Source organism: Guillardia theta (genome assembly GCF_000315625.1).
Source record: "Guillardia theta CCMP2712 unplaced genomic scaffold GUITHscaffold_69, whole genome shotgun sequence".
Lineage (NCBI taxonomy): Eukaryota > Cryptophyceae > Pyrenomonadales > Geminigeraceae > Guillardia > Guillardia theta.
Window position 1 is genome coordinate 154,267 of NW_005434605.1, and position 12,666 is coordinate 166,932.

Sequence of the window (12,666 nt, forward strand, 5' to 3'; positions counted from 1 at the left end):
GACATCGGGTTCAACGATCCACTTGCGGAGCGAATGGTGCAGGTGAAGTTGAGCAGGAGCAGGAGCAGGAGCAGGAACAGGAGCAGGAGCAGGAGCAGGAGGCGCTGTGGTTGCTGGCTCATGACAGACTGCGGGCAGATCTGGGAGAAGTTGGAGATGACGAGCATCGAGCGACTTGAGATGATCATCAAGTACGCGGAAGTGGAGTATGCGCTGGTGCTGGAGGAAGCTCTGCAGGCCTGGGAAGAGGTCCGCTCCCTCCGCTCCCTCCGCTCCCTCCGCTCCCCTCCCTCGCTCCCCTCCCTTCGCTACCCTCTCTCCTTCTCATCCTTCCTCTCATTACCTCTGCTCTCCTTCCTCTTCCTGATCCTCTTTCTTCCAGTGCGCCGACGCGATCTTGGAGAGGGAGAGGGCTCTCAACCGCCTCCACCCCCAGCAGGGCGAGGTGAGAAGGAGGACACGAACTTGCAGCCTTTTACGTTTGACGCCTCGTGATCCGCAGCTGGGAAAGGAGGACGTCAAGGAGGAGATCACGAGACTAAACGAACAGGTTCTTCCACCTCCCCCTTCCCAGCTGGGGTTGTGCTGGCCGTGTAACTTGGTTCCAGTGCCAGAAGAGTATCGACCTCCTGCTGGCTAAGTTCGGGGACATCCCTTCCTACAGGTGCGGCGCTCGTACTTGATGACCCGGGCCTGCTGACGGATGCGAGGGTAGAGGCGAGAAGTACATCACCCAGCTGGACTCTTCCACCTTGGCACCCTCAGGCGAGGTGAAGGCGGAAAGGCCGAGGGCAGTCACGTTGTCAGACTAGATGCCGTTGTAACATTTTTGCTGTAATACTACTACTACGTGTATATTACTACGGTGATTTTTGACTTAACCGTGTATGTTACTACGGTGATGTTTAACTTAACCGTGTATATTACTACGGTGATTTTTTGACTTAACTATGTATATTGCTACAGTGATTTTTAACTTAACCGTATATTACTCTATAAAGTGCGCAAGGACAGCAAACATTCGCATATGAATTGGAGTGTTGAAAAAAGCTGCCCTGTACTGCGCCTTCAAAAGAATGGCGCCAGGAGCAGCCTCCTGGAAGCCCTCGTTGTAGATCATCCCTCCTTCATCTCCATCCTTCTTCATCTCCATCCTCCTTCATCTCCATCCTTCTTCATCTCCATCCTTCTTCATCTCCATCCTTCTTCATCTCCATCCTCCTTCATCTCCATTCTCCTCTTCCCTCTCCCCGTTCCCCTCCTCCTCCTTCTCCTCCACCTCCTTAACCTCTTCCATCCTCCTCCCTCCTCCTCCTCCACCTCCTCATCATCACAACCCTCAGCACCAGCATCAGCACCTGCCATCTACACCATAGTTTGAGATACCCATTCTTCACCTTGACCGCTTCCTCCTGTGATGAGAATTTCACGTTGCCTTGCATTTCGAATATTTCTTGCGACTCTTTGTCTAACAGGACTTCATCTCTGATGGGACCTATCTGTAGAGCGTTGTCCATCCTCTGGTTGAGCCATGGCTGTTTGTCTCCAAAAGTTGTCCTCACTACACCTGGTATCACTTTCTCCATTCTGCCACGTCATGTTGCACTGAGACCTGACCTCGAAGGCTGCTGGCATGGGAGACGTAGCGACTGTGATGAAGGTAGCGCCTGACGTCCACGAGTTTCCTCCCACCTGACAAGTGTTCAGTTCCTCAAGAACGAGAAGACAGAGTTCGTCGGAGGGAAGAAAGGTAGAGCGTGTGCGGGCAGGAGAGGACTCGTCTGATTGTTGCTGGCCAGTCATGGTCTTCCACCTCGATCCCACCGGAATGTCGGCATTGTCCCTGGCAGCACAGAGTGGTCACTTTGAAGTGAGGAGGAGGAGGAGGAGGAGGAGGAGGAGGAGGAGGAGGAGGTGGTGGTGGTGGTGGTGGTGGTGGAGGAGGAGGAGGAGGAGGAGGAGGAAAACGAGGAGAGGATCTATGCTGATGATGAAGAACAGGTTGTCGATCTCCTGTTGCGAGTGAAAGTCCCTGCGAGCAGTCAGGCTGACGTCAACGGTCGCTCCAAAGCTGGTGGGGAGGAGGAGGAGGAGAGGGCAGGCGGCTGTCCCGTCTCACGAGCTTGTCAGGCGTCACGGCCCTCATGCTCGCCGCGCAGAACGGGCATGTCAACATCGTACGAACGCTGCTGGAGCACAAGGCGGACCCCCAGCTCAAGAGCGAGGCAGGGGACACAGCCCTCCACTACGCCACCCGCAACCCGGACACGCACACGAGGAGCGAGATCTTCTCCTTCATCCAGGACGCAGGGGGAGACGCCTCTTTGCCCAACGCACAGGGTCTGAGCGCGAGCGACCTGCTGAGAAGAGGAGCGGAGGTGATCGCTGCACCCTCCCCCTTTCTCCCTCCTCTTTCCTCATGATCTGCGCAGTCGTCCGGAGGGACAGGAGCAGCGCAGGTGACCCAGGGGGAGCGGGCGACCAGCCACGTGATGCAGATGTTGCAATGGAAGAGGCGACTGAAAACTGTGCTGGCAGGGGGGAGGGGAGACGCAGGAGGGATTGGAAGGGCAGAAGGAGACCACGGCGAAAGGGGAGGAGAAGGACGAGGGAAAGAAGAAATGCAAGGACGTGCAAGAGGCATACTGGGACGCGTACGGCCGACGTGTCCATCCAGAGACTATCGCGAGAGGTGAAGAAGTTTGTTGAACTCTGCGGACCCGCCTCCCTCTGCTCTGAACGATTCTGACAGAGTTAGCGAGACACCGGAAGGACAGAAGGAGAGAAGCGGCGAGGAGAAAGTGACCACTCCCGCCATATCTCTGATCCCCTACTTTCTCTTGCTCCTCCTCCCTCTCCCTCCTAGTCTCTGAGATGCTGAAAGATTGTTTGACAGGAAGGAGCAGCAGCTGGAGCAAGCCTACATCGCGATAACAGGGGACGAGAAGGAACGCAGGGAGGGAGGAGGGGAGCGTCTGTGACACAAGCCCTTCAGGGATTCAGCGGATTCAGAAAAGTTGGAGAGAGGACCAAGTTTGGGGAGGAGGAGATCAAAGAGAAGGTGAGAAGTTTGACCGGACAAGAGGACGATGAGAATTCCGAGGCCAAACGAGTCGGAGAACATGGAAGGGAAGGGCAGAAGGAAGGAAGGAAGAAAAGTGGGAGGAGAAGGAGGAGAGCGGGGAGGAGGAGGAGGAGGAGGAACAGGAGGAGGAGGAGGAGGAGGAGGAGGATAGTGCTGGAGTATCGGATTGGAGAACAATCTTACTCAAATTGCAGCTTTGCAGCATGGGTTTCTCTGAGGAGCAGGCAGCAAAGGCGGCTAAAGGTGAGAGCACAAAGGTGGATCCGGGGGGGGGAGGGGGAGGAGGAGGGAGGAGGAGGAAAAGGAGGAGGAGGAGGAGGAGGATGGGACATGTTTGATTGCCGAGTTGTGTTTCCGTGGAGTGAACTCATTCCGTGTATCAGAAAATACTTCTTTGGAGGATGCGATCGAATGGATTATCTCAAGTGGGGGCGTCGAGGAGGAGGAGCAGGAGGAGGTGGAAGAAAACGAGGTGCAGGAGCTGCAGGAACAGATCAAGGAGTGGAGCATGCAGGTAGAGGATTTCGCTGCTCCCCTTCCCCCGACCTTTGACTCTGTTCCCGAGCAGCAGGATGCTGCGGGAGAAAGGCAGGATGGGAGCGATATGCTCGAACGGTGACTGCAATTCACTACTCCTTTCTTGCAGCACTACCTTCTCGCCTTGCTCCTCCACTGCCTCTTTCCTTTCACCATCCTCTGCTCCACTTCCCTCCTCCCCTTCAACCCCCCCAACCTCCACCGAGCTCCCTCCCGTCTCCTCTTCATTGGGCTCACCCTGCCACCAGGTTTTTCTCCGCGGCAGCCTCTGGAGCCTCCGCAGGGCAAGAGATTCTCCGCTTCCTCCAGGTCGATCGCTGACCCTCCCCCTCCCCCTCCCCCTCCCGCTCCCCCTCTTCTCTTCTCTCCGTTCCTCTCCCCTTCCCCATCTTTTCCCTTCTGCCTCCGCTGACTTCCATCAAGAGTCAGATGTCTCGACCAGCAAACTTCGCCACCGACACGCAAATTTCTTCTACCGACTACAGAGAGCGCGAGCTCCAGGCCTTCGACTTCCACTCCCTCCAGCAGTCGGTAGGGCGAGCAGGGAGGGAAGGAAGGAGGCGGAGGGAGGGAGGGGAGGGGAGGGGAGGGGAGGGGAGGGGAGGGGAGGGGAGGGAGGGAGGGAGGGAGGAGAAAGAGGGTTTGTGGGTAGGTGGGTGGAGGGGGGGGCTCACGGTGAGCAGGACGGGACTATCGAGCACTTTGAGCCACAGCAGAGGCGAAAGGGGATGGAGCTGGAGGATGGCGATTTGCACTTAGAGGGCAACATAGAGGTGAGAGATGCTTTGAAGGGGAGGAGGAGGGGAGGAGGCTGGATCTTAAGAGTGCTGACGGGTGAGCGTACAGGGTTGGGATCAGTTCCATGCCAACGAGAAGTTGTTTGGCACAGCAACAACTTACAAGGAAGAAATTTATACGAGCAAGCTAGACAGGTCGAGATTGACCGAGGAGCAGATCCGAAGAGCTGAGGTAGTAGAACAAAAACCTCCTCTTCCTCCTTCTCCATATGTTCCTCCTCCTCCTCCTCCTCCTCCTCCTCTTCCATATATTCCTCCTCCTCCTCCTCCATATGTTCCTCCTCCTCCTCCTCCTCTTCCATATATTCCTCCTCCTCTTCCATGTATTCTGTTGTTCTTGTGTGTGTTCTCTTCTCTCATTTCCCTGGTAGCTGCTGGCAAAGGAGATTGAAAAAGAGCGCGATGGGTCGGCAGCTGTTGAACAGGAAGCTGTCGGAGACGACGATACCTGGGCAACGGACGTACATCGTTGAGGAGGAGCAAGAGGATGAGAATGAAGGCAAGGATTAGAAGGACGAGGGACGACGAGGATGGTAAATGCAGCAAGAGAAGAAGGAAATTTTCGTGTTTTGATTTTCCGATCCACTTCGAATTTATTTATATGAATTCATGGAATGCAATCGTGCGAGACGATCTAATAACATACCTTACATCAAAGGCTCCCTCTCCTCAACCATCAAAATACAGTTTGATCCACGACGTCTCTTCATCTCTTTCATCTTCATCTCGTACATCTTCGTCTATGCTGTTTCTACACCCTCAACTGCCTGCTGGCTCTCCGGCCCATCGGATCACACAAGACGCTTCAGAACCCTGTGTTGCCACCATTCATCTTCGACCTCGTGCAGATGGGCTGACATGCCTCCGAATGTCTTGCGATTGTCGAGGCTGAGATGCGAGGATCGTACTTTGTCTACAAATCATCACCACGACTCGATTCATCCCTTTCTCTCGCTCTGAGGGCCCAGGGAAGAAATTCGCCATTCGTTTGACAAGAAACAGAAATAATATTACAAGGCAGCAAGAAAAGGGCTTTCATCTCGACTTCACAGCCACTCTATTTGTGACTGTACCACAGCGAAACCGGAAGAAGAAGAAAAGTCACTTTCTTGCGGACATATCCAAATGATCATCATCATCATCATCATCTCCATCATCACTTTCTCAAACACCATAGCCATCAAAATTCATCTTTGTCATCGTCTTATCAGTTTCTCCAACAACAAACTTAACAACCTTGACATCATCATCATTGCAGAGCTATGAGCCCAAGGAGCCATCATGATAGAAAGAAAGCATGGCACGAAGCTCACCAGCATTCTTCGTCGCACACTGCATTCCATTCTCAATGGTCTGACAGAGGTTCGAGGTCTTTCTCTTCTTCGCATTCGATGCTTGCAAACTTGAGCAGTCCAGCGAGTTGACATTCACATTCACATCTTGTGTCTGGTCATAGGAAAACAGCAACTTCTCCTGAAGTTTCTCCTCCACATTCACAGTATGCAAGATTGGCTTCGGCGATTCTTCCTTGACCACTGCGACAACACCATCAACGACTGCAAGAGCGGATGAAATCTTCAGCATGAACCTGTTGCATTTGGTTTACTGCCAGGTGTAACCTTCCCTCCCTTTGTTTCACTCGCTTCTTTCTTTGGATCACCCGTGCTCTGTCAATACCAGCGTAAGGGGCAGACGTGAACACACAAGTCAACAGTCACCTTGCAGGCTTTGCTTTCCTTGCTTGTCCCTTGTCCTCCCGATCTTCAGCAGAATGTCAGAAGGTCACCAAGAAGAAAGCATTCCTGCTTTCAGGAACAAACTGAGGGAGACAAGCATAGACACAAAGGCAGCAAAGGGAACGAAGAGAGAAATGAGCAAGAACGCAAAGGGGCAAGAAAAAGTTCTCAGGGCGTGATGAAATTGGGGCTGACAGAGAAATTCTGATTATGATCGTCATGAGAGATTATGTGCAGTGACAGGCAGGGTATGTTCCGCTACTATCATAGACATTTTCCTCCTGCTCCTCACCCGTCCGACTTCCGTTTTGGCGAGTGGTCGCCGCTGCCTGAGGAAGTGCGAGACAGTTGGAGCAGGAGCTCAGCAGCATACACGCGCTCATCGTAGCTCTTCTCCTTCGCTGCCCCTTCTGAGTCCCCCTTGCCCCTGCAGCCATCCTCCCCCTTGCCCTCCTGCCCCTTGTCGGGCAAACCGGTAGACCTGTTTGCTGCCTCATCGGCCTCCGCTGGCGAGTGTCCCGAGGGTTTGCCAGGAGCAGAGGACGAGACCTTTCTCTTGAGCCCGAACTTCTTCTTCAGGTTGTCCTGGACGTCACTTGGGAGCAGACCAGGAGCGTAAGAGCGCAACTTGCCCTTCCTGTCCAGGTCCATCCAAATATTGAAGTAGCCGCATTGACTGCAGACGGCCCAACGAGCATCTACACCGCAGGCTTCCTTGTAGCATCGCACGAGCGCTTCCTCCTTGGATTGTCCAACCCTCACTTCCGCAACGCGGCAGAAGCGCTTGTCTTCCCTAAACATGCCATGAACTTCCGTCACCTTATAGTCGTCCACACGTCGTTCCTTGACGCCTCTCCAAGGAAGGACGAAGTCTGCGAAAGACTTTCCATTGCTAGTCTCTGTCAGGGGCACGAGGCGCACGCGAGCGGCGCGCGAGTCGGAGGAGCATTTCTTGCAGTAGCGCTCGTCGTCGGGCATGGCGGTCGGGGAGCCGAGCGCGAGATGGGGGAGGGGCAGATGGGGTGGGGCACCATCAAGGTAGGTGGGGGTACCTGAAACTGGGTGGTATCTAGGTAATTGGAGGGGGTATTCAGGGACAAACGTCTTCATCTAGAGGGTGGGGGTCAGGATGTGATCATCTCAAGATGGGTGGGTCATGTTGAAGTTTAGGGGTACTCAAGGTCTGTTGGGGTGAGGTGGGTGGGGTCAATGGCACTATTAAAAATGGGGTCCGATGGAAGAAAAGGAGGGGTGGTAACCAATGTGATTAGGGTCCTTTAATTGTATACCAGGAATTCAAAAAAAATGAGGGTAGGGTACTATCAAAAACTGGGTGGGGGTGTGCAGAATTACATCAAAAAGGGTAGTTGGACTCTATAAAGAGCAGGGTAGGGTCTTGTCGATTTAGATAGGGTGGGGTTACGAGGGTGGGGGTTAGGTGAGAAAAGCATTCGATCATGTGGGTACGGTGGTAAGACAGTATACGTTCGAGGGGTGCATAATGAGGGTGATTTGATGGGGGGTGGGGTACGGGGTGTGCTACGCCTTGGAGTGGGAGAGTTCCGAGGGTGGGGTGAATGTGTACACAGGGTGGGTATCACGAAACTGGAGGAGGGGTAGTAGGATCATGGGTGAACGGAGAACCCACAGATCAATCTGGATCAGGGGGTGAATAATGAAAGGGTGGCAGGGACATTAAAAGGGTGGGTGGGTATGTTGAGGGGTGTTTTGAAATTAGATGTCGGAGGCATGGGTGGGGTAGGGGTGGATGGGTTTAGTTCAACAGGGGTGGTCGATACCACGGGGTGAGGGGTAGGTAGAAAGCGGAAAGGTGAACAGAAGGGTAGGGAGTAGGGAAGGGGTGGGTATGGGGGGAGGTCAGGGGGTGGGATTTGTTAAGGAGCGGGGATGTGGTCCTTTTCCGGGGGCCGGCGTCCCGGTGCTCCCGGATCGGGGTGACTCTGAGACTCGCTGAGCGGCCCGTACAGTGATCGCTGGGCCGGGCGGAAACCGTTGAACAGTGCGCGGCATCATCGGATCCGGGCGAGCCTTGGCGGCGGCCCCCGGGGGCGACTGGCCGGTGCGCGGCCGGCCCGGCTCAGGCTCGCCGGGGGCCGGGACCCGGTACTATGACTGAGCCTGGTTCACGAACTTCGGAACGCCTATGCGGGATACACTGAGTACAGTAGTACTAGCCTCAGGGCCCACGCCCGGCGGGGCAGTACGATCAGACTCCATCTAGTAGTCAAATGATACAGAAACGGATATATTACCATGAGTCCGTGATAACCGCTCCGGGGAAGACGGCTACTGCTACTTGCTAGGCTCAACAGGTTTGGGGCTCGAGCAAGCCTCAGGGGAGTCATCCTCTCCTAGCAACACCTTGATAACGAACACGGTGATCGGGACTGCAAGGAAAAGAGCTCCAATGCCAAAGACATGCTCCGTCACATACAGTGCAATCAAAACTCTGCAAGGAAGTCAAAAATTTGTTCCCCTGACCTGGACTCACTTACAGGAGGGGGTGGAGCTTCAGTTTTGAACTGTAGATCTGAGGATTCAAGAAATATGCCTCGATGGCATGAACTATCAATACCATCAGGATCACCTAAGCATGTCTGGTCACGGTCCACCTGTTGCTGCCTCAAACAACTCACCTGGAACATTTTGAAAACACCGGATTCAGACAAGGCAACCATGCCCATCGGTAATGTTGAAAGAATTACTCCTGCAAGCTGAACACAAAAATGAGTGCAGGCAAGGAAAGGCGAGTGAAGCCTACTGGGATAAACGAGCAAACAAACACGAGGATGGAAAAGAATGGTGCCCCGGGCAGATCCAAAAGCAATAATCCAGCAGTCGTGAGCATCGTGTTCCACAGTGCGATGAGAAGTTGAGCCTCGAGACTTTTCCCAATCAGACGGCCAAACAAACTATCGAAATGCAATTAGAATTAAAAATTGTCAAATTCAACCCTCACCACACTCGTGGAGCGATTTCATTGTAAGCGAATGAAACTATACTCTTCTCCTGGCCCAAACGTTGCACGCCACGTTGGATGCGTGCCTTATCAAATATGCAGATGAAAGAAAAAAATAACGAAACAAGAACTTGCATCAGCCATGTGCTGCTGCTCCTCAGGATTTTGTTAAAAACTGGCAAGAGTGCCAGAACATATCCCTTCAGGCTCTGTTGCAGCTGTAGGGTGAGAATCGGGGCGGAGCCCTCGGCGAGCTTTAAGGACTGGATAGCAGCCTTTGAGGGTTCTCCATAGACGGAGGTCAGGAGAACTTCAATGCGCATGGTGACGTCAGGCCCCAAGATGGAGTGGATACTGTTTGCAAGCTCCACATAGGGGTTGTCCGAGAGGAGCAGCTGCTTCAGGTACCTCCAAGACGTGATGATTTGAGGCACTGTGAAGAACGTTGCAAAAAAGATCGCGTTGATGATGACGACGATGTAAAGGACGGACAGCATTTGCCTGGAAATGTGAGGAAGCTTAATGCCGAACCGGCTAATCGCAAACTTCCTAATAGAGTCCGACTGCCTCTCCCACAGCGCAACCACCGAGTTTCCAACGAAGGAGAAGATGAATGTTCCCATGATGACCCCATAGAATGATCTTGCAAGATAACATGCGATGCCGAAAGCCAGCCAGGACAAGAGGCGCATCGCCATCTCATCGCTGGCAAGCTGCTCCAGCCACCTTGAGGGCTGGCTGTCATCAACCACGGAAGTGCTTTCTGACTCCAATAGTGTTACTCTCCTTGTTCGGCTTCTGCTAGCTGGAAGAACATCAAATCTTTTCCTGGATCCCGTAGAAAGCTTGCTGAAGCTGTTGATCTGCCCAGGATCAAATGAAGAAAATGAAGAGGAGCACCGAACCGTACATGAGTTCGATGCTGAACCTCTCCTCCAACATGATGCAGGCTTGTGAGACCATGGTGCTTTTACAAATGCAGCATGCTGAAGGCCATGAGCTGGCGAGATCATGAACAAGGGGCCGGCGATCGTAACGACAACAATCGTGCTGATTGAGAGGATCCTTGGAATGGGCATCGTAAAGAGAAATGAAGCAGCACAAGCAATGCACAGCAGAGAATGAAGGCCAGGGAGACGAAGGTCCCAAAGAGCTACGAGGAATAGGCAGCTCGAGAGGCTGCATGGAAGGGCGCGCAGGGCGGCAGCACCTGCCAGCAGGGGCCTGCCATTGCGACGCGACAATAACGGACCCTTCGAAGGGGTGGGGTGGCAAAGATGCAGGGTTAAGGTGATGGAGGAAGAAATCCGAATGGGTGGGGGTGAATTGAACATTGTCTTTCATGGGGTACAAACACTAGATTTAGGGTGGTAGGGTATAGACCACAGGGGGTAGTGACAGATGGGATGGTTTGACAAGGGAGGGTTTCCATCGATTTACCTAGGGTAGGGTCAGGGGTAGGGTGATCGGTCCAGGGTAGAGCGGGGAAGGTGGTGTGCAGTGCTGACTACCGGTACATAAATCTGAATTCTCATGTACAATTCTGTGGTGGGTCATCAGGAGGTATAGGGTCTCCGGAGGAAATGAATCAGGTAAAGGTGTTTTCTACCAAATGGATTGACCTAATCTATTTTGAAAATTAATCGACCATTTCTGATAAATTTCAAATTATCAGCATACATCTTTGAAAACGAAGAGGCTCTAATGCAAGTGGTACCCCCTACCATGAAAGAATCCAAAGTACCCTCTCATATACTGTTACATAGAAGGTATGGATGTGGTAGGGTGATAATATAGAGGGGGTGGGGGTGGCAGCTCACAAGGGGAATTGAGGCCGATGGATCCATGGAGGGAGGAGGGAACTTGGGGAGGTGAAGGAGGGAGAAGAAGGAGAAGGGGAGAGAGTGAGAAAGCGAATGCAAGGGAGGAACAAGGCATGGAGAAGTCAGCCGAAGGAATGGGTCCTTCGAAACGTCATCTCTCATCAGGGAACGAGTAGAAAAGCCCAGGAAAAGATTTCATCTCTGTACGAACGAACAAGACAGGTTCAACAAGTTGTGATTGATTTGGGAGAGGCGCAGCGAAATTGAAAACAAACCACAAGTATTGCGCTACGATCTTGAGTCTTCAATCGAAGACACTACAAAAGGCGTAAACTTCGGAAGATGGGAATAGGAATGGACTCGATCGTACAGGCTGCTTCTGCGGGGGCAGGTACGACTTCAACCTGAGCTTCAAGAAGAATCATCATAGCTGACACTTACTTCTCCTTTGCTCTCTCCCTACCTCTCTCCAGCCTCCGCGGTCACGACGTTAGTGTTATATCCTCTTGATGTGGTGAAAACAAGGTAGAAACACAAAATTCCTCGGGAAAGTCTTCCACGTCCCTATTCACGATGACGTCAGATTGAACGCCGGAGCTGATGAAGATGGGGTCGCGTATAAGGGAGCCGGTGACGTGATACGGAAGCAACTGAAGAAGAAAGGATTGAGAGGGTTCTACAAGGGTATCCAGGTGGTCGTGCTTGCCCTTCGGACCTACCCTCCTCACCCTCGCTCCCTCAGGTCAAGCTGATTCAAGACGTGGTCAGGAGCGTGTCTTTCTTCTACGTCTTTGCCGTCTTGAAGGGCTTCTACTCGAAGCAGTTCGGCAGGATCGGGCTACGAGCGAACCTTCTGCTGGGATACCTCTCAGCAACCATGAACCTCCTCCTAACCATGCCCATCGAGGTGGCGAACACGCGGCAGATGACAGGAGTGTCGAGCGGGGGATTCCTGGCCATCCTGGCTGAGCTCGTGCAGAAGAAGGGCTTCAGCGGGCTGTACACGGGCATCTTGACCAACTTCATCCTCTGCCTCAACCCCGCCATCAAGCACATGGTCTTCGATCAGGTTCCCTCTTCCTTCCAGCCCTCCTCCTCTCACATGTTACCCAAGGTGAAAGCGAGGATATTGAAGGGTAGACGCGCTCTGTCCGCCATGCAGTCTTTCTTTCTCGGGGCGGTAGCTACAGCCATCGCATCTACTGCTACATTTCCGGCTGCACGAGTTCGAGCGATCCTACAGTCGAGCAGCTTGACAGGTCTGTGTCTAGTTCTGCTTTCCCGCTTCCTTTGAATGGACTGCAGAGGTGAAAAGAGAGAAATGGATCGCCGTTCACATCCTGCGAGAGATCATTCGCAAAGATGGCTTCTCGTCCTTGTACAAGGTGTTTCCAGCCTCGTCTGCTGCCCCTCTCGGCTAACAAGCCTCATCAGGGTCTAGGGCCGCAGCTCATGAAGGGCGTGCTGAGGTATAGAGGTGAAATCTTTACTCGAACTAACAGGCCGCAACAGTTCGGCGTTGCTCCTTGCAACGAAGGAAAAGATTCACCATCAAGTAGACCAAGTCGTGAGGTGGGGATGGAACTTGTGGAAGTGACTCGCTGTGACATTCACCGTGAAGGGTGCTCCTTCTGGTCTTGCTCTTCTTTCTTGGCAAATCAAAACACAAGACCTTGCCGAGGGTTTCAGGCAAAATGTAAATATTTTC

At 53.0% G+C, this 12,666-nt stretch overlaps 3 protein-coding genes across 3 annotated transcripts; 1 reads left to right on the top strand and 2 right to left on the bottom strand.

Moving 5' to 3' along the window:
• Window positions 1-5,647: 5,647 nt before the first annotated feature.
• GUITHDRAFT_142916 (hypothetical protein) lies at window positions 5,648-7,133 on the bottom strand (the record flags this gene model as incomplete). Its single annotated transcript, XM_005827116.1, has 5 exons — window positions 5,648-5,655; window positions 5,733-5,954; window positions 6,008-6,086; window positions 6,138-6,180; window positions 6,448-7,133. 5 exons carry the CDS (start codon window positions 7,131-7,133, stop codon window positions 5,648-5,650), a joined length of 1,038 nt encoding a protein of 345 aa, XP_005827173.1.
• Window positions 7,134-8,468: 1,335 nt separating this feature from the next.
• Window positions 8,469-9,833, bottom strand: GUITHDRAFT_142917 (hypothetical protein; the record flags this gene model as incomplete). Its single annotated transcript, XM_005827117.1, has 6 exons — window positions 8,469-8,625; window positions 8,672-8,741; window positions 8,789-8,812; window positions 8,833-8,890; window positions 8,938-9,088; window positions 9,136-9,833. The coding sequence occupies 6 exons, from the start codon at window positions 9,831-9,833 to the stop codon at window positions 8,469-8,471; spliced, it is 1,158 nt and encodes a 385-aa protein (XP_005827174.1).
• A 1,467-nt stretch (window positions 9,834-11,300) lies between these two features.
• Window positions 11,301-12,658, top strand: GUITHDRAFT_113675 (hypothetical protein; the record flags this gene model as incomplete). The annotated part of the gene is made up of 8 exons (XM_005827118.1): window positions 11,301-11,349; window positions 11,484-11,650; window positions 11,701-12,027; window positions 12,073-12,217; window positions 12,264-12,343; window positions 12,393-12,427; window positions 12,471-12,530; window positions 12,580-12,658. The coding sequence occupies 8 exons, from the start codon at window positions 11,301-11,303 to the stop codon at window positions 12,656-12,658; spliced, it is 942 nt and encodes a 313-aa protein (XP_005827175.1).
• Window positions 12,659-12,666: the final 8 nt, after the last annotated feature.